A 21,513-nucleotide genomic window follows, 5' to 3' on the forward strand; every position below is an offset into this window, starting at 1 on the left:
AACTTATATTAATGGGAGATAACGCAATGCTAGATCAGACCATGGACAAAGACAAATAAAAATTACAGTCATGTATTACCTCCTAAAAAAAATCTCCTGTAAAAACCTAACATCTCTACTGTATAAATCTGAAACAATATATGGAGGCTATCTGAATAAAAGAGACCATACATTTTATTCCAATCCACATAACAGCTATACACATGCAATATTTGTATAAAAATAACATACAATTGATTAATCCGGTCTGGAAATCTCTATCACTTTATAATTATAAATTATTAATAGAGCAAGCGACTTTTGAAAATTGATTGAATATCTGCCAATAATGATGTAATCAATTAACTTGATAAGTGAATGGAATATTTGAGGATCAATACTACAAAAGACCTTTCGGCAGCAACTAAAGCCATTATGCAGAAAAATAAATAAATATGGCAGCATTCATACTTATCCATGAGAATTACACACATCCAATCCTGCACTCTGCAATTCTTTGAGTTTTGCCCTTTGATTTTTTTTCCTGTGTTTTTGCACTTTTATTAGTCTTTTTAATTCGATTTTTACGAATTGCTGCCTAATACTGGGGGCACACCTGGCTGCCTAGTAGGGGCTCCACAATGCTGGGGGGGATACCTGCCTAACTATACCGGGAAGTCTAATACTGGAGTCACAGCTGGCTACCTATACTGGGAAGGAGGTGCCTAATACTGGGGGCACACCTGGCTACCTATATTGGAGAATTGGTTGCCTAATACTTGGGCACACTTGGCTACGTATACTCGGTATTGGGCTACTTAATTGGGGGCATAGCTGGCTACCTATAATGGGGGAGGGTCCTACCTAATACTGGGGACCACACCTGGCTACCAATGCACAGAGTTGAACTGTAACCTGGCTGTAAACGGTTTACTTTACACTGCGAGGCAGAAAGAGACACACAGACAGGTACACAGAGCTTCAGCTGATGATTATTTACACATATGAAGCTATATTTCTGCTTTCTATCATTCTGAACAAATTCCTGTCACAGTATTACAGCCAGTGAAGATTGTTTCTGTATGATGGATATGCTGGACACAGTCTTCCATAGTAATGCCCACAGTGAAAACTGTTCTCTGTAAATGTCATATTTTCTTCACATTAAACATGAAAAGATGAAAAAAGCCTTTGTATTGCTGTTTGCTAGCAATTACTAGAAATATATTTTGCATTTAGAATTTTAGTTAACTTTTATAGTTGTCCTTTAATGCAGGGCTGTGGAGTCGAAGTTGGAATATTCAAGGATTCCTCCGCACACCTTCCATAGTTTAAAACCAAGTCCTTTATGAAATCATCATAGAAAATAGCAAGTTGAAGTTGAATTCGGAGTCTAGGAGTCATTTTTGGGTACCTGGAGTCAGTGGTTTCATAAACTGAGGAGTCGGATGATTTTTGACCAGACTCCACAGCCCTGCTTTAATGTGTCCAGTGAAAACAGAGACAGCACAAATCAAAACTTAAGACACTCTAACCTCTACCCACCTGTACAAAATAACAGAAAATATTCTATTTTTGTCCTTCGCCTCCTGTTCCGGAGACCCCCATACTAAAAAGTCATGGTTACCTGTGACAGGAAGTGAAGAAAAATCTCTTCAATAAGGGGATACAAATAGAAGTAACAATCTAATAGATTCTAATGGAATTTTACACAAACTAAAATACACATTTGGGTTTCAATATTACTCCTTCCTGTAGCTTTCAACACCAACATGAATTCAGCAATCGATTCAGATAACAATTTTATTTTAGAAAAAAAAGTCCACTCATTTCCTTGAAGTGAAAAATTTACTTTATTTCTTAAAGGATTGAATATAATTTTTCATTTCCTTCATCCACACAACAGGCTTCCAGAGAGGAAAGCAAGATGTAGGCAATGTAATTCGGTTTTTATACATTCATTAAATTAAAATTTGCTTAGGATATGCAGAAAAATATAAAATACAGAAATGCTCATGGACAAAACATATTCTTGCTAAACAGAATAGTAATGCAATATGTATGACAGTATTGAGAGCAAGCAGTGGAGAGTGCACAGGGCATTTAGGGTGATCCACATGATCACTGAACTATGTACTTCAGGGTAATAATAAAAATCCTGCATTTGTATAGCGCTTATCTCCTGACGGACTCAAAGCACTCAAAGCTGCAGCCACCCTGCAGTGTTAAGGAGTCTTGCACAATAAATAGGGAACTGACCCCAGCCAGGATTCGAACCCTGGTCTCCCATGTCAAAGGCAGAGCCCTAACCCAGTACACTATCAAGCCATTGTAATATGCCACCAGGGTCTTTGTTTAACCATACATTCTCAATAGGTAACTGCTTAAAATGATTTTAGATGTAGCTGTGACCACAAACTAAATTATCACTTTGGTCAGAAAAAAATAAAAATTGCATAAACGGCAACCAACTAGAGGTACAGATGGGATTTTTTTATTCTTATTTATTAATTTGAAATTATTGGGTCTATAATACAACTTCCCGCTATCATGCAGGGGGAAAAAGATAAATTATTTTATTGGCTTGCACGCAAAATCTAGGAAGACAGAGACGAGTGATGATGTCATTCACACCAAACTGAAAAGTCGAAATCGTATAGCCTGTATGACAATGCACCCATTAAACCAATGGAATAATACATTTTTTGGTCAGTTTGTTATATGAAAGCTATACATAACTAACTGTTAGCTACCAGCATGAAGGGCTCTTTCATTTGAAGTTAAATAAAAAAAAAAAATTCCACTTCAATATAGTGGATGGGTTAGAATCTCTGTCCTGATTTTTTTAGGGTCTTTACTGGGTCGGGAGATTTCCCCTCACTTTCTGTACTGTGATACCCAAACCTCTGCCCTAAACTAAACTTCCTGCATTCCAGCTTTGGATTGCATTTTTTATATACCTTTAAAAAGTAGTGATGAACAAAACAAATTCTTCTTATATGCTTAACAGGTTGGAATTAAATATTTCAATAGGTTAGACACTGGATTCAATAAAAACATTCAATAAAAACAAAAATCTATTATAGACTAGGGGTCCTCAGGCCTGTTGTCTATTTAGTTCAGCGCTCCAGCACAGTTCTTGCTGCCCCAGAGTAGCCATAGTTAGGAGAGGACTGCTACTGTACAGGCGTTCTTGTGGTTGCGCTTATACATGAATGGAAGTGCAGCCTCAAGAACATAGTCCTTCTCCAGAGGAGTACTGCTATGATAAGAAGGATGACTACTCTTGGTGGTTGCCAGTAATCACTGAAAATGTGAAAGATGACAGAGACCAGGACCCCAATTGTGTGATATTGATTATACAGGTTGGTATAATGTAAGGGGAAAAATGATTATACTCACAAAGGTGGGTTGCAATAACTTGGAGCAACCTTTGGAGCCTACGGGATATAACCATCCATGCTCAGTATTCCAGGTCTGCTTTGCAGGTACTCTCTGAGTTTTTTATGGACACATGAAACTGTTTGCTATCAACCCCTAGCAGGGGTGAAAACTATCTAAACTATCAAAAATAAAGGTGTTACAAGTGAATACTTATCTCAGTAATATCTAAACAACACTGGTGAAGGTGCCATAGGTATAAACTGTGCAATAGCTATAACTAGAAGATAATGTGCTTTACCTCTTTAGAACAAACCAAATTTACTGGAAATGTTTGAATGAATAAACACTTTTCCAATAAATTTGGTTTGTCCTTCTAAAGGGGTCAAGCACATTACCTTCTAGCTATAGTTATTCATACCTCCCAACTTTTGGAGATGAGAAAGAGGGACACTTCGGCCATGCCACTGCCACGCCCCTGTCACACCCCTAGTCACGCATACCATAAAGATTTCATAAGAAAAATATGTTGTTTTATAATTCAAACCACACTGGTCCCTTCTATCCGGATTTATTTTCCTTCATATTAACATTTAAAAATGAGTAAAATATCAATTCAACCACCTGAGGACTGCGGTGTTAGCCCCCCCTAGTGACCAGGACATTTATTACTAAAATGGCCACTGCAGCTTTAAGGCCAAGCTGCAGGGCCGAACAACTCAGCACACAACTGATCCCCCCCTTTTGTTTGTTTTTGTTTTGTAAATATTTTTTTGTTTTTTTTTTATAAAATGTGCTTTTTTAAGTGTACTATATCCCTCCCTCCCCTGGCCAGCCAATCACTGCGATCGGCTGTGATAGGCTTCAGCCTATCACAGCGGATCGCTTCTGAGTCCCCTAGGGGGACAGCCATGTCACACGGCTGTCCCCAATACAGCGCTGCTGCAGATCGCAGTGCTGTACAAAGTAATTAGACGGTGGTTTCGCTGTCTAACAGTCTCCTGAGAGGCGATTGGCGCTCGGAGACTGAAGGCAGGGCGGAGCTCCGCCCCCCAAGCAGGAGATGCGCGCGCATCCTGTGCGCGATCTCCTGCTAGTCCCATAGACGGCCGTTCACGCCAATGGGCGTGGAGCGGTCCTGGGGCTGCCGCACTGATCACGCCAATCGGCGTGGAGCAGTCGCAAGTGGTTAAAGGAATGGAATAAAGATTAGAGTCAATCAAGCACATTTTGTAGTAGAGAAATATACCGTATATATTTACATAGAAAGAGGGACAAAGTCCTGAAAGAGAGACAAATGAGGAGGAAAGAGGGACAGAGCTCCCAAAGAGGGACTGTCCCTCCAAAAGTAGGACAGTTGGGAGCTATGGTTATTGCACAGTTAATACCTAGGGCGCCTCCACCAGTGTTGTTTAGATACTACTGAGATAAGTATTCACCCTTTTTTTTTGCTACAGGTACACTTAAATTTGATCTATACGATCTGTTCTGTGATTGCACCTTCATAAATGTCTCTACACCACTGCATATTTAGGAAAATGTGAGGAGATAAGTGAAAAAAATGTAACATTTATAACATATTTAAAATGCTGTTATGAACTTTTATACATGAATCAATTTGAAGATTTGTGGGACTTGTACAGTATTAAGGTCTGAGATTTTTCTGACTTCATATTCTGGATACAGTACTGGGAGGCTTCATAGAGTGGAGCGAGCCTTCCCCCCTTACAAGAGGGCTACCAGGTTCAGCCACTCTTCTAGAATCTGACTGTCCAGAAACCTTCCTCTACACCCCTTTCATAAGCAGTCACAGGATAGAGCATGAATAACAACTCAGCCACCCACCTCCACAAGAATGAACTGCCCTATGGACATTGAGTGGCATCCCCTGACATCTTGAGAACAGCAGGAAGGTGGATTAGTGGCCACATTTCCTCCCAGAGGGCACTGTAATGCTTACTAGAGGTCCCAAAGCTCAGTCAATGACTGCTGGATTTCAGCCTAAATGCTCAGGTGAACATACAAATCTTTTTGTTAATATATACTAATGCATATCTATTCTGCAGGGAAAATGTAGGGAGATTATTTCACAAAACCTGGCTTTACCGTGATTTTTATACTGCTCCATCATTTCAATGCATTATAGATACGTAAGTTCCTGTTGATAAATACATAGTCATATGCACACTCATATTATTGTCAGTAAATTTGTATCAATAAAGTCATCATATTTTTAAAGCCAGTGGAAAAAGGAATATTTAAAGTCTATAAAACTAACCATTTTTTAAATTTGAGGCAGTATCACAATGTGACTGGAAAACTCTTACACTGCTTAGAGTATTAGGATTATGTCACATTATGAGATCTGTAGTAGCAACAACTCTCCCGCTACAGCTGCTACTCAACGCATCATTTGCACTTGCTAATGACTATGCCACACTAGCAGTGAACTGTAGCTGCACAGACTTGCTACAAATCTGTTACACAGTTCCTGGTGTGAAATAGCCCTTAGCAGGAAACCTGATGTGTTGGATTTAGAACAGGAATTTTACTGTCTCTCTGCTACAGTACGATAGCCAGGAACAGTGGATACTACTTGCATGGTCCAAAATGAATAAGTGTCATCACTGTTGTATATCCATGTATAAGGTTGTCCTTCTCTTTATTACACTCTCGCAGTGTAAAACTGCCACTAACTACCCGATCGCAGCCAATTTCTCCATTACCAAAGAAACCAAGCAAAGGCACATTAGGAAAATGTTTTCGAAAAGAGTCTCCTTCAACATTTTTCTTCTTGTAGTGCTGTTCTCCTCGGCCAATACAAGCAAACATGAGCCCCACAGTGTTCTCTTCGGGTATATTGGCAGCTTTTAGGCGCAGCATGGCAGAGTCTACCGTCTTTGTATCATAGACATCTTGGTCCAGAAGAACTGTGGCTCCTTGGATATGTGGCCCACTTAAAGCCAGCCCAACTACACCATCTGTTAACTGAGTCTTTCTAAAGGGTGGGATAGAAAGATTATAGTTTAATATTTATTTAAGCTAAGCTTATAGCACCAGTGTATTTTGCAGCTCATAAAAGAGTGCTAAATTATTCACATTATTCTTTCCCAACAATTACCATTTACAATCACTCTTTAAAGCTACACAAAAACAGACATACACTATTGAAATAGGCCTTGATTTAGAATAGCTTCCTTCCTAGCAGTATGGACAAGCCTGACTCCATAATAAAACTAGTTAGGAACAGTAAGGACGAATCAGGCTTGTCCAGCAGTTACTGCGAGCACATTCCTGACGTCTTTATCGGCGATCCCCGGCAGCAATCTCCGCGCTTCCATGTTTGTTACTTCCTGTTTCGGCGTTCACATCTCCCGGCGTGTTCCTCTGATGATACTGTGAGCGCCCCCTGTTTTGGTATGTGCAGCGTCATCAAATTCAAATCTTTTGTATTGGATGCAATGGGGTTCAGGTCAGGAGAGTTGGCAGGCCAATTGAGCACAGTAATACCATGGTCAGTAAACCATTTACCAGTGGTTTTGGCACTGTGAGCAGGTGCCAGGTCGTGCTGAAAAATGAAATCTTCATCTCCATAAAGCTTTTCAGCAGATGGAAGCATGGACCCACTTTTGAACCAGAAACAGCGGCAGAAGCGCCTGACCTGGGCTACAGAGAAGCAGCCCTGGACTGTTGCTCAATGGTCCAAAGTACTTTTTTCGTATGAAAGCAACTTTTACATGTCATTCGGAAATCAAGGTGCCAGAGTCTGGGGAGAGGGAAATGCCAAAATGCCTGAAGTCCAGTGTCAAGTACCCACAGTCAGTGATGGTCTGGGGTGCCATGTCAGCTGCTGGTGTTGGTCCACTGTGTTTTATCAAGGGCAGGGTCAATGCAGCTAGCTATCAGGAGATTTTGGAGCACTTAATGCTGCCATCTGCTGAAAAGCTTTATGGAGATGAAGATTTTATTTTTCAGCACGACCTGGCACCTGCTCACAGTGCCAAAACCACTGGTAAATGGTTTACTGACCATGGTATTACTGTGCTCAATTGGCCTGCCAACTCTCCTGACCTGAACCCCATAGAGAATCGGTGGGATATTGTGAAGAGAAAGTTGAGAGACGCAAGACACAACACTCTGGATGAGCTTAAGGCCGCTATTGAAGCATCCTGGGCCTCCATTACACCTGAGCAGTGCCACAGGCTGATTGCCTCCATGCTACGCCGCATTGAAGCAGTAATTTCTGCAAAAGGATTCCTGACCAAGTATTGAGTGCATAACTGAACATAATTATTTGAAGGTTGACTTTTTTTGTTTTAAAAACACTTATTTTCTTGGTCGGATGAAATATTCTAATTTTTTGAGATAGGAATTTTGGGTTTTCATGAGCTGTATGCCAAAATCATCAATATTAAAAGAATAAAAGGCTTGAACTACTTCAGTTGTGTGTATTTGAATCTAAAATATATGAAAGTCTACAAAAAATAATGAACTTTATCACACTAATTTTTTTGAGAAGTGTGTGTGTGTGTGTGTGTGTGTGTGCGTGCGTGCGTGCGTGCGTGCGTGCGTGCGTGCGTGCACATACACACACACACAGATTTGCTTCATAGGGTCCTATGCCACGGAGTGACGTCATAGCGCACAACGCTCGCTGGACGCGGCGGGATCGTCTGTGTGCAGTAGGCTCGGTATCTTTTAGAGCACTAGCCAGTAAGATATTGCGGAGAGGGACGCTAGATGACAGAGGCGTGCGCCTTGTCACAAGCTTAGTGCATCTCATCTCTGCATACCCCTGTACCTGGAATCAGGTAGCTTGTCAAACAAGGGGCTGGCTGTGTTTCATTTTCTTGATGAAGTTTTCTTGACCCAATGAGTGGTTATACACCACTGATCTGTTTTTAACCATTTTTTAAATAAACTGGTACGCTTTTACGCGATGTGGAATTCGCTTTTTTGATTACACAGACTGGGAATAGCCGAGAGAGGACTGCCAGAGAGGCTGCGGGGTGGCTAATACCCCGAATGCGAGCATTGGCCTTGGAGGCCTAGAAGTCTGGTGAGTCTTTCCCCGAAGGGGGGGCTTTTTCATTATATGACATATTCGCTGTGTTTAAGAAGGAACAGGCAGAGAAGAGCGCTTAACCATTTCACTGAAGAATCCTATTTACTAACATTTCTTAAGCAAAGAGAAGATATGTTATCCTGTACAAGATTTTTTTTTTTTTTTTTTTTTTTTTTACATTTCTCTGTAAGTGGTAAAAGCTCTCGTCTGGGACATACTGTAGAACATAGCAGGACTTGCTAAAGGGTTATTGAGCAAGCAATCTTTGTAGTGAGTGCTTTTTGTAATAAATCCTAAACTAGGATTTGTGATGAGCATTGGTGAAAAGTATTACTTTCTGCAGTTGAGTGAATGGCAATGCATAGAACACAGTGTGCAGAACAGTCTCTCCAACATCCACCTCAGATGATAGACACAAGGCTACAGTGTACATCTACCGCAGGACCAGAAGCGATTTCACTCCCATTTTAAAATGAACCACTGCAGAACTTCTGCTTATTGACCATTGTGTTGGGCTTGGGGAGGCAGTATTGCACAATCCTGTTATATACCGATCCACCAATGAAACTGCTGTATTGCGGGTACAATTTTTTTTGGGTGCTCAATACCACAGCCAATCCTACAAAATTAACTTAAAGGAATACTATCGATTCACATATTTTTTTCAATTGACACAGGAATTGTTTGGGAAGTGCTGCTAAGTACTGGTGTATACATTTTAGTAGCAACGTCTTTGTTTACGGTTAGCAAAATACATTCAAAGTTTACTGACAAAACTGATGGCTGACTGAGCCATGAGGAGAGGGGAAATTTCCCTCACACTTGATCAGTTAAAGGGAACCTTAACTGAACGGGGGGTAAAGAGTTTCACTTACCTGTGGCTATTACCAGCCCCCTGCAGCAGTCCTGTGCCCACTGCGCCACTCTGGAATCCTCTGGTCCCCCGCTGTCACTTAGTTTCGTTTTTGACGACTCACCAGTCGCCGGCCGCCATGCGTATTATTGGACGCATTCACCAATGCAATTAGCGCTACTGCGGACCGCAACGCGTACAAAAATACGCGTTGCAGCATATCTACGCGTGCGGAATGCGGCAACGCGTATTTTTGTACGTGTTGCGATCCGCAATTGTGCTAATTGCATTGGTGAATGCGTCCAATAATACGCATGGCGGCCGGCGACTGGTGAGTCGTCAAAAACGAAACTAAGTGACAGCGGGGGACCAGAGGATTCCAGAGCGGCGCCGAGGGCACAGGACTGCTGCAGGGGGCTGGTAATAGCCCCAGGTAAGTGAAACTCTTTACCCCCTGTTCAGTTAAGGTTCCCTTTAACTCTATGTGTAGCTCTGTGCGTGACAGAGAGAGACAGGACACAGGAGCTGCAGCTGTTGGGAGCTCTGTTTTTGACTGAAGTGTCTGAAAAGAGCAGAGGAAATGAACTGATTGTCACAGCTTTTTCATATTGTTTTTGCTTTCAGAGTTTGATATGTTTGATATTTGCTTTTTGTAGTCTGATATGCAACTCTGGCTGTGCATTGAAGCAGACACCCCTTCTGCAATTGATTTGTCCCAATATAGCTAAATCCTACCCTCAATAAATTACAGTTTTTGCCTCTGATATTTAACATGAAAAGTAGGAAAATGTTTACACAGCTACTTAGACATTATTTGCACACTGTCATTTTAGAACACTTGGGTATCGATAGTATTCCTTTAAATGTGTTTGTCTAATACCGCATTACAGGAGAAACATAGGTAACTGTTATACCTGTTAGGAAACCTACAACACAAACTGTACCAAACCGGTACATGTAAAAATTGTGCCTAAAGTTGGCGTGGGAAGGAAGCAGTGGGGCGGAGGCTGTGATAGTGCAATGGGACAGGAGGTAGCAGAATCAGTAATGGAAAAGTCAGATGGAAAGCAAGCTGTCAAATGATGGCAGAGGGTACAGCAGTAATAGCTTCGTGAGATGAAGCAAGAGATAGCCGGATCAGTCATGGTGAAAAAAGAATGGGACAGAAGGTAGGGGCATTTAGTGATTGATTAGCAGAAGGAGCCAGGAGGCAGTGAAAAGCAAATAGACACATACTGACAAGTTGCAGTGTCATTAAAGTGTACCTGAGAGGAATGAAAAGAAAGCATTTATACTAACCTGGGGCTTGCATTCGCCCCTTTCAGGCTGTGGGCTCCCTCACCATCTCCCTTGGCTGCTCCGATGCATTGCTGGCCACCACAGTATATTTCATCAGTCGCACTCTGTTGCACATGCACGCCCCCATTGCCCTTTTGTAACCAGGAGTGTTCTGCACCTGCGCAGTACTACTGCACAGGCACAGAACACTACGGGCTGTACATATGCAAAAGAGCACAACTGAAGAAATATACTGGGGCGGCCAGCAGTGGATCGGAGCAACCTGAGATGGCGAGGGAGCCCACAGTCTTAACCACTTGAGGACCTAGGGCTTTCTACCCCTTAAGGACCGGCCACTTTTTTTCCATTCAGACCACTGCAGCTTTCACGGTTTATTGCTCGCTCATACAACCTACCACCTAAATGAATTTTGGCTCCTTTTCTTGTCACTAATAAAGCTTTCTTTTGATGCTATTTGATTGCTCCTGCGATTTTTACTTTTTATTATATTCATCAAAAAAGACATGAATTTTGGCAAAAAAATGATTTTTTTAACTTTCTGTGCTGACATTTTTCAAATAAAGTAAAATTTCTGTATACATGCAGCGCGAAAAATGTGGACAAACATGTTTTTGATAAAAAAAAACCCATTCAGTGTATATTTATTGGTTTGGGTAAAAGTTATAGCGTTTACAAACTATGGTGCCAAAAGTGAATTTTCCCATTTTCAAGCATCTCTGACTTTTCTGACCCCCTGTCATGTTTCATGAGGGGCTAGAATTCCAGGATAGTATAAATACCCCCCAAATGACCCCATTTTGGAAAGAAGACATCCCAAAGTATTCACTGAGAGGCATAGTGAGTTCATAGAAGATATTATTTTTTGTCACAAGTAAGCGGAAAATGACACTTTGTGAGAGAAAAAAAAAAAAAAAAAAAAAGTTTCCATTTCTTCTAACTTGCGACAAAAAAAAAATGAAATCTGCCACGGACTCACCATGCCCCTCTCTGAATACCTTGAAGGGTCTACTTTCCAAAATGGGATCATTTGTGGGGTGTGTTTACTGTCCTGACATTTTGGGGGGTGCTAAATTGTAAGCACCCCTGTAAAGCCTAAAGGTGCTCATTGGACTTTGGACCCCTTAGCGCAGTTAGGCTGCAAAAAAGTGCCACACATGTGGTATTGCCGTACTCAGGAGAAGTAGTATAATGTGTTTTGGGGTGTATTTTTACACATACCCATGCTGGGTGGGAGAAATATCTCTGTAAATGACAATTTGTTAATTTTTTTTACACACAATTGTCCATTTACAGAGATATTTCTCCCACTCAGCATGGGTATGTGTAAAAATACACCACAAAACACATTATACTACTTCTCCTGAGTACGGCGATACCACATGTGTGGCACTTTTTTGCACCCTAACTGCGCTAAAGGGCCCAAAGTCCAATGAGTACCTTTAGGATTTCACAGGTCATTTTGAGAAATTTCGTTTCAAGACTACTCCTCAGGGTTTAGGGCCCCTAAAATGCCAGGGCAGTATAGGAACCCCACAAATGACCCCATTTTAGAAAGAAGACACCCCAAGGTATTCCGTTAGTAGTATGGTGAGTTCATAGAAGATTTTATTTTTTGTCACAAGTTAGCGGAAAATGACACTTTGTGAAAAAACACAATTAAAATCAATTTCCGCTAACTTTTGACAAAAAATAAAATCTTCTATGAACTCACCATACTCCTAACGGAATACCTTGGGGTGTCTTCTTTCTAAAATGGGGTCATTTGTGGGGTTCCTATACTGCCCTGGCATTTTAGGGGCCCTAAACCGTGAGGAGTAGTCTTGAAACGAAATTTCTCAAAATGACCTGTGAAATCCTAAAGGTACTCATTGGACTTTGGGCCCTTTAGCGCAGTTAGGGTGCAAAAAAGTGCCACACATGTGGTATCGCCATACTCGGGAGAAGTAGTACAATGTGTTTTGGGGTGTATTTTTACACATACCCATGCTGGGTGGGAGAAATACCTCTGTAAATGGACAATTGTGTGTAAAAAAATCAAAAGATTGTCATTTACAGAGGTATTTCTCCCACCCAGCATGGGTATGTGTAAAAATACACCCCAAAACACATTGTACTACTTCTCCCGAGTACGGCGATACCACATGTGTGGCACTTTTTTGCACCCTAACTGCACTAAGGGGCCCAAAGTCCAATGAGTACCTTTAGGATTTCACAGGTCATTTTTGTTTCAAGACTACTCCTCACGGTTTAGGGCCCCTAAAATGCCAGGGCAGTATAGGAACCCCACTAATGACCCCATTTTAGAAAGAAGACACCCCAAGGTATTCCGTTAGGAGTATGGTGAGTTCATAGAAGTTTTTATTTTTTTGTCACAAGTTAGCGGAAATTGATTTTAATAGTTTTTTTTTCACAAAGTGTCATTTTCCGCTAACTTGTGACAAAAAATAAAATCTTCTATGAACTCACCATACTCCGTACGGAATACCTTTGGGTGTCTTCTTTCTAGAATGGGGTCATTTGTGGGGTTCCTATACTGCCCTGGCATTTTAGGGGCCCTAAACCGTGAGGAGTAGTCTTGAAACCAAATGTCGCAAAATGACCTGTGAAATCCTAAAGGTACTCATTGGACTTTGGGCCCCTTAGCGTACTTAGGGTGTAAAAAAGTGCCACACATGTGGTACCGCTGTACTCAGGAGAAGTAGTATAATGCGTTTTGGGGTGTATTTTTACACATACCCATGCTAAGTGGGAGAAATATCTCTGTAAATGACAATTGTTTGATTTTTTTACACACAATTGTCCATTTACATAGAAATTTCTCCCACCCAGCATGGGTATGTGTAAAAATACACCCCAAAACACATTATACTACTTTTCCTGAGTACGGCGGTACCACATGTGTGACACTTTTTTGCAGCCTAGGTGCGCTAAGGGGCCCAACGTCCTATTCACAGGTCATTTTGAGGCATTTGTTTTCTAGACTACTCCTCGCGGTTTAGGGCCCCTAAAATGCAAGGGCAGTATAGGAACCCCACAAGTGACCCCATTTTAGAAAGAAGACACCCCAAGGTATTCCGTTAGGTGTATGGCGAGTTCATAGAAGATTTTATTTTTTGTCACAAGTTAGTGAAAAATGACACTTTGTGAAAAAAAACCAATAAAAATTAATTTCCGCTAACTTTTGACAAAAAATTAAATCTTCTATGAACTCGTCATACACCTAACATAATACCTTGGGGTGTCTTTTTTTTCTAAAATGGGGTCACTTGTGGGGTTCCTATACCGCCCTGGCATTTTACAGGCCCAAAACCGTGAGTAGTCTGGAAACCAAATGTCTCAAAATGACTGTTCAGGGGTATAAGCATCTGCAAATTTTGATGACAGGTGGTCTATGAGGGGGCGAATTTTGTGGAACCGGTCATAAGCAGGGTGGCCTTTTAGATGACAGGTTGTATTGGGCCTGATCTGATGGATAGGAGTGCTAGGGGGGTGACAGGAGGTGATTGATGGGTGTCTCAGGGGGTGGTTAGAGGGGAAAATAGATGCAATCCATGCACTGGGGAGGTGATCGGAAGGGGGTCTGAGGGTTTGGCCGAGTGATCAGGAGCCCACACGGGGCAAATTGGGGCCTGATCTGATGGGTAGGTGTGCTAGGGGGTGACAGGAGGTGATTGATGGGTGTCTCAAGGTGTGATTAGAGGGGGGAATGGATGCAAGCAATGCACTGGCGAGGTGATCAGGGCTGGGGTCTGAGGGCATTCTGAGGGTGTGGGCGGGTGATTGAGTGCCCTAGGGGCAGATAGGGGTCTAATCTGATAGGTAGCAGTGACAGGGGGTGATTGATGGGTAATTAGTGGGTGTTTAGGGTAGAGAATAGATGGAAACACTGCGCTTGGGTGGTGATCTGATGTCGGATCTGCGGGCGATCTATTGGTGTGGGTGGGTGATCAGTTTGCCCGCAAGGGGCAGGTTAGGGGCTGATTGATGGGTGGCAGTGACAGCGGGTGATTGATGGGTGGCAGTGACAGGGGGTGATTGATGGGTGGCAGTGACAGGGGGTGATTGATGGGTGATTGATAGGTGATTGACAGGTAATCAGTGGGTTATTACAGGGGAGAACAGATGTAAATATTGCACTGGCGAATTGATAAGGGGGGGTCTGAGGGCAATCTGAGCGTGTAGGCGGGCGATTGGGTGCCCGCAAGGGGCAGATTAGGGTCTGATCTGATAGGTAACAGTGACAGGTGGTGATAGGGAGTGATTGATGGGTGATTGATGGGTAATTAGTGGGTGTTTAGAGGAGAGAATAGATGGAAACACTGCGCTTGGGTGGTGATCTGATGTCGGATCTGCGGGCGATCTATTGGTGTGGGTGGGTGATCAGATTGCCCGCAAGGGGCAGGTTAGGGGCTGATTGTTGGGTGGCAGTGACAGGGGGTGATTGATGGGTGATAGGTGATTGGCAGGTGATTGACAGGTGATCAGTGGGTTATTACAGGGAAGGACAGATGTAATTAATGCACTGGCGAATTGATAAGGGGGGGGGGTCTGAGGGCAATCTGAGCGTGTGGGCGGGTGATTGGGTGCCCGCAAGGGGCAGATTAGGGTCTGATCTGATAGGTAACAGTGACAGGTGGTGATAGGGGGTGATTGATGGGTAATTAGTGGGTGTTTAGAGAAGATAACAGATGTAAACGATACATTTGGGAGGTAATCTGACGGCGGGTTTGCGGGCGATCTAATGGTGTGGGTGGGTGATCAGATTGCCCGCAAGGGGCAGGTTAAAGGCTGATTGATGGGTGGCAGTGACAGGGGGTGACAGGGGGTGATTGATGGGTGATAGGTGATTGGCAGGTGATTGACAGGTGATCAGTGGGTTATTACAGGGAAGAACAGATGTAATTAATGCACTGGTGAATTGATAAGGGGGGGGTCAGACGGCAATCTGAGCGTGTGGGCGGGTGATTGGGTGCCCGCAAGGGGCAGATTAGGGTCTGATCTGATAGGTAACAGTGACAGGTGGTGATAGGGGGTGATTGATGGGTAATTAGTGGGTGTTTAGAGAAGATAACAGATGTAAACGATACATTTGGGAGGTAATCTGACGGCGGGTTTGCGGGCGATCTAATGGTGTGGGTGGGTGATCAGATTGCCCGCAAGGGGCAGGTTAGGGGCTGATTGATGGGTGGCAGTGACAGGGGGTGATTGATGGGTGATAGGTGATTGGCAGGTGATCAGTGGGTTATTACAGGGAAGAACAGATGTAATTAATGCACTGGTGAATTGATAAGGGGGGTCAGAGGGCAATCTGAGCGTGTGGGCGGGTGATTGGGTGCCCGCAAGGGGCAGATTAGGGTCTGATCTGATAGATAAAAGTGACAAGTGGTGATAGGGGGTGATTGATGGGTGATTGATGGGTAATTAGTGGGTGTTTAGAGGAGAGAATAGATGTAAACAATGGATTTGGGAGGTGATCTGATGTCGGATCTGTGGGCGATCTATTGGTGTGGGGGGGTGATCAGATTGCCCGCAAGGGGCAGGTTAGGGGCTGATTGATGGGTGGCAGTGACAGGGGGTGATTGACGGGTGATTGACGGGTGATTGACAGGTGATCAGGGGGATAGATGCATACAGTAAACAGGGGGGGGGTGGTCTGGGGGGGGGGGGGGGGGTCTGGGGAGAATCTGAGGGGTGGGGGGTGATCAGGAGGGGGCAGGGAGCAGGGGGGGGGGATAAAAAAAAAAATAGCGTTGACAGATAGTGACAGGGAGTGATTGATGGGTGATTAGGGGGGTGATTGGGTGCAAACAGGGGTCTGGGGGGTGGGCAGGGGGGGGGGTCTGATGGGTGCTGTGGGCGATCTGGGGCAGGGGGGGGGAGAAATCAGTGTGCTTGGGTGCAGACTAGAGTGGCTGCAGCCTGCCCTGGTGGTCCCTCGGACACTGGGACCACCAGGGCAGGAGGCAGCCTGTATAATACACTTTGTAAACATTACAAAGTGTATTATACACTTTGTATGCGGCGATCGCGGGGTTAACATCCCGCCGGCGCTTCCGTATAGCCGGCGGGATGTTGCGGCGAGCGAGCGGTGACAGGCGCCGGCGGAGGATCGCGTCACGGATGACGCGATCGCTCCGCCCATGCCCTTAAATGGACCGCCGCCTCTGTGGGTGAGCCGGTCCTTAAGGGCTCCACTTCCCGGCCGCCACTGTGCGTTAGGCGGTCGGGAAGTGGTTAAAGTGTACCAGACACTAAGAATACTCAAAGTTTTATACATACCTGCAGCTTCTTCCAGCCCCATCTGCACAGATCTCTCCCTTGCCCTGTCCTTCGTCTTCTCCAGCTCTGGTACCGGGTCCTGTAACTTCGACCAGTCGCGCCCAGTCTGAGCAAGTGCAGTGCTTGCTCTCCGGCGGAGAATAGTACTGCAACTGTGCAGTACTATTCTCTGCTGGAGAGAGCGCAGTGAGCTTGCTCAGACTGGTTGCATCTGGCCGAAGTTATGGGACCCGGTACCAGAGCTGGAGAAGACTGAGGACGGGGCATGGGAGCGATCTGTGTGGATGGGGCTGGAGGAAGCCACAGGTATGTATAAAACTGAGTAATCTTCGTCTCTGGTTTCCTTTAAGTGGGCTAGAGGAAACTCCATGGAAGTATAATTGCTTTCTTCTAATTCCTCTCAGGTTTCCTTTAAAAAAACCTTACATGATTGACAATTGGGGTAAATATATGCAAAACTCAAGGACCAGAAATCAGTCCTCAACAGAATCCCCTAGAAGTGCTATAGTACCTATTCTGAGAGGGGAATCTGTTGTGGACTGGTCTCTGGTCATATTTTTTTGCAAGCTGCAGTATCATTAGCAGAAAATATACTCACTCCTGTGAGGAAAAGCATTCTAGGCACTCCACAAGGCCCCCTGCAATGATGATACTTTTCTCATTCAAAGAGTTTAATACTTGATTCAAGAAGCGTGTTGCTCCATGTCTCCATGTATTGTATCCAAAGATCAGAACTACACGCAGGTCTGCGTTATTTTTAAGGCCTGGAAACAAAAACAAAAAAAATGGAACTATAAGATTTTATTTCTTCTGTTTTAAACTGCCACTACATACAAATGGCATTGTGTCTGATTCACTAAGGGCCTGTTTCCACTGCACGCAAATTGGATGCAGAAAAACTGACTCCAATGAATGCCTATGGGAAAATCTGCATCAGAAAAACTGTGTTTAGAGGAAAATGGCCCATAGACATTCATTGGAGTCAGTTTTTCTGCATCCATTCTGCATCCAATCTGCGTGCAGTGGAAACAGGCTCTCCGGGGCTAAAGAGGAATGCTGGCTGCTTAACCCTACTAAGCTTTTGTGGGGCAGAAGGTCTCTAACATCCACCAGCTTCATCATGAAGGAGTGGAAAAGGATACCAGTGGCAACTTCTGAAGCTCCACGCCCAAGAGGGTTAAGGCAGTGCTGGAAAATAATGGTGGACACACAAAATATTGACACTTTGGGCACAATGTTGACTTTTTTCACTTATGGGATGTACTCACTTTTGTTGCCAGTTGTTTAAACATTAACAGCTGTGTGAAGAGTTATTTTGATGGGACAGCAAATCTTAACTGATTTTTATATATATGTTACGGCCAGAACCCGAAGTGTGGCCACTTCTAGTTCTGGCCGGCCACTTCGGGTTCTGGCCGGCCAATGCGCGAAGTGGCCGCAGCGCTGCGGCCAATGTGAGAAATGTTTTGTTGACGCCGTCTCGCCGCGGCCAAATTGATGACAAACTTGCTTAATTGTAATGAAATGTAGCCGGCGGCAATGTCATAGATGAAGCCGCCGGCTTTCGCGCACTGCCTCTCCCCGATCCACCCTCCCTCCTCTCCCCGCCTCCCATTACAATACATAGCAGCCGGGCGGGGACATGCAGCCGGAGAGTCGTTCGTCGCGGCAGGGGAATCCTGCCGTTCCTGCAGAGCGGGGTGCTGGCAGAAGCGATGTCTGCAGCCTCCCCCGCTCTGCTGCCCCTGCTGCGACGAACGACTCTCCGGCTGCATGTCCCCGCCCGGCTGCTACGTATTGTAATGGGAGGCGGCGGCGAGAGGAGGGAGGGGGGGGATCGGGGAGAGGCAGTGCGCGAAAGCCGGCGGCTTCATCTATTCTATGACATTGCCGCCGGCTACATTTCATTAAAATTAAGCAAGTTTGTCATCAATTTGGCCGGGCGAGACGGCTGTAAACATTCCATTTCTCACATTGGCCGCAGCGCTGCGGCCACTTCGCATATTGGCCGGCCAGAACCCGAAGTGGCCGGCCAGAACTAGAAGTGGCCACACTTCGGGTTCTGGCCGTAACATATATATACACACACACACACACACACACACACACACACACACACACACACACACACACACACACACACACACACACACACACACACACACACACACACACACACACACACACACACACACACACACACACACACACTTAAAGAAACTAGAAAAAAGGAATATATTAAAGGGACCCTGAGCAGTTGCCTAAAATGAAAATCTGGACTTACCTACTGCTTCCCCGGCATCCTCTTCCTCTGTTCCGTAGCCCTGCTGGCAGGTCCGGTAATCCGGTGACTTCGGCTGAAGTCAAATATGCAGGCCCCCGGCACGCCATCACACCGGGCGCCGTAATGGTCCTGTGCATTCGCGGTTTAGTTTTTTAAGGAACCGCGTATGCGCAGGACCCCTATGGCAAACGGCGTGATGAAGCAGCGGGGGCGTGCACGCAATACTTCAGCCGAAGTCGCCGTATTACCGGACCTGCCAGCAGGACCATGGAGGGGAGAAAGAGGATGCAGCGGGACCTCATGGACTATGGGGGGCTGGAGGAAGCCCCAGGTAAGTTCAGATTTTCATTTTAGGCCACTGGTCAGGGTCCTTTTAAATATAATGCATGATATTTAATCCAGTGCTATACAAATCAGTCCTAGCAGTCACTCTGCTGCGACAATGTACTGGTGTGCAAATGTAAGGAAAACTGTAGATTCTGCATGGTTTACACACAGTTTTAAAGCTGTGTGTGTAACAACGAGTGAACCCCCCCCCCCCCCCCCCCCCCCTGGTATTGTGCACAACTGATAAAAGAGGAAGTATAAAGAGGCGTTTTGGACAAAGCCAGACCAGCTCTGCCCTATGAACATCACATAGTTTGTTCGCTCTCACTGACATGTTAGCATTACGCATCAGCACTTTAGCCTTTCTTTTTGACAATGCCCTGCATAGGAGTGAAACATGTTGATTTTTTTTAATCACAGTATGCCACTGCTGTTTGAGGTGGAAGGGCTTTATCTGGTTTAATTAAATCTAAAGTTAAACACATCTGCCCAGTTTTACTTACCTAGTGCTTCTTCTAGCCTCCTGTAGTCCTTCTGGTCGCTGTCTTTCCGCTCTGATCCAGTGAGCAGCTATCCCCTCTGAAAGCTGCATGTGCCTCCTTGAGCCTGTGGCTGGGAGCATTCTGCACTCATACAGATCGCAAAAATTGCAGCTGCACATGCGCTGAATGCTCCTGGCTTTGGCTGCACAATCGAGGAGGCACGTGGCATGGGCCGCACACGTGCAGTAGCCCGCAACTGGCTCAGCTGGCCAGCTTTCAGAGGGGCACAGCTGCTGAACAGATTTTAAAGGAATGACAGCAAGGGACCTGGACTACAGGGAGCTGGAAGAAGCCCCAGGTAAGTCAAACTGGGCAGAATTATTTTACTTTAGGTTCCCTTTAAAAAGACTATGATGTTGTGTGGAATGTTACCCTAGCAGGACTACTGCACTACATATACAGTATATTATTATGGTGTAAAGACTGTGTATGTAATTGAAAAGTGATTTAAGCAGACTTGGATTTAAGCACTTCAGGTTTTGAGTTTTTACCACTTAGGCTGGTTTCACAGTGGGACGTTACAGGCGCACGTTAGTGCAGCCTGTAACAATCCCCCAACGCACAGCAATGTAACACAAGTGGGCTGTTCACACTGCCCACGTTGCGTTACATTGTAACGCAGCAAAGTGCTGCATGCTGTGCGTTCTGCGCAGCTAAGCCGCGTAAGACTGTTTGCACATGCTCAATCATGTTGGGGAGGAGGGGAGAGCAGCCGGGCACATGGCTAATTAATATTCACTGCACTCAGTGACGTGCAGTGTTTACTTCCAGGAGCGGATGCTCTGTGCGACGACTGGCCCGGGCGGGACCACGTGATGCCGCATGCATCCAAGAGTACGCATCACAGACACCACAGTGAGCTGCACAACGCGGCTCACTCCGACGTCCACACCAGAGAGCACCAGGCGTTGCGTTAGGGGCACGTTATGTGCCCTATAACGTCCCCTAAACGCAACGTCCTGGTGTGTAACTAGCCTTAAGGTTCCTGAGAATTTTGGCATATCAGCTGTGTCACTACTGATACAGCAATAACTTTTACTACCTATGCCATCAAAGTGATACATTGTTGTTATTGTTTTTTTCAGGACATCCTAGGCTTTCTTTGGGTAATTTTTTTTCCAAATATTTTTTTTACGTTGAAAGGCACTTTATCAAGGAAAATTAAGCATAAGCAGAAAAATTATACATTTTTTTCACATTTCCTCCTTCCTAATTTTTACATGACAAGTGCCAAAATACATTTCTTGCCTTGTCCCGGATAAACTATACCATACATGGCATATTTCATCACTAGTCGGGCATGTAATCCAATAATCCAAACATGTAGTGTACCATTATTGCCAGCCTGTGCCTCTGTAGCGACTGCATGTGATTGCTAGTGCGCACAGTTTGGGGATCCTAGTGCTGTATAGATACATTGCTAGGCAACAACATTTTGATGCATCTATATAGCCTTGGGTCTCCGAGCTGTCTCCCTAGTGATGATCGCATCCGACCACCATGG

At 44.6% G+C, this 21,513-nt stretch overlaps 1 protein-coding gene across 1 annotated transcript in view; it reads right to left on the reverse strand.

The window, feature by feature from the left end:
- Positions 1–1,808: 1,808 nt before the first annotated feature.
- Positions 1,809–21,513, reverse strand: part of FBXO22 (F-box protein 22) — a 41,537-nt gene continuing 21,832 nt past the window's right edge. The window contains exons 6-7 of the mRNA XM_068275851.1: positions 17,455–17,620; positions 1,809–6,358 (exon numbers count right to left, since the gene is read on the reverse strand). Of these exons, the coding sequence (XP_068131952.1) occupies positions 5,953–6,358; positions 17,455–17,620 (572 nt within the window). The 3' untranslated portion in view covers positions 1,809–5,952. The remainder of the gene's footprint in view (positions 6,359–17,454; positions 17,621–21,513) is intronic.

The sequence above is a fragment of the Hyperolius riggenbachi genome, chromosome 3, assembly GCF_040937935.1.
Source record: "Hyperolius riggenbachi isolate aHypRig1 chromosome 3, aHypRig1.pri, whole genome shotgun sequence".
NCBI lineage: Eukaryota > Metazoa > Chordata > Amphibia > Anura > Hyperoliidae > Hyperolius > Hyperolius riggenbachi.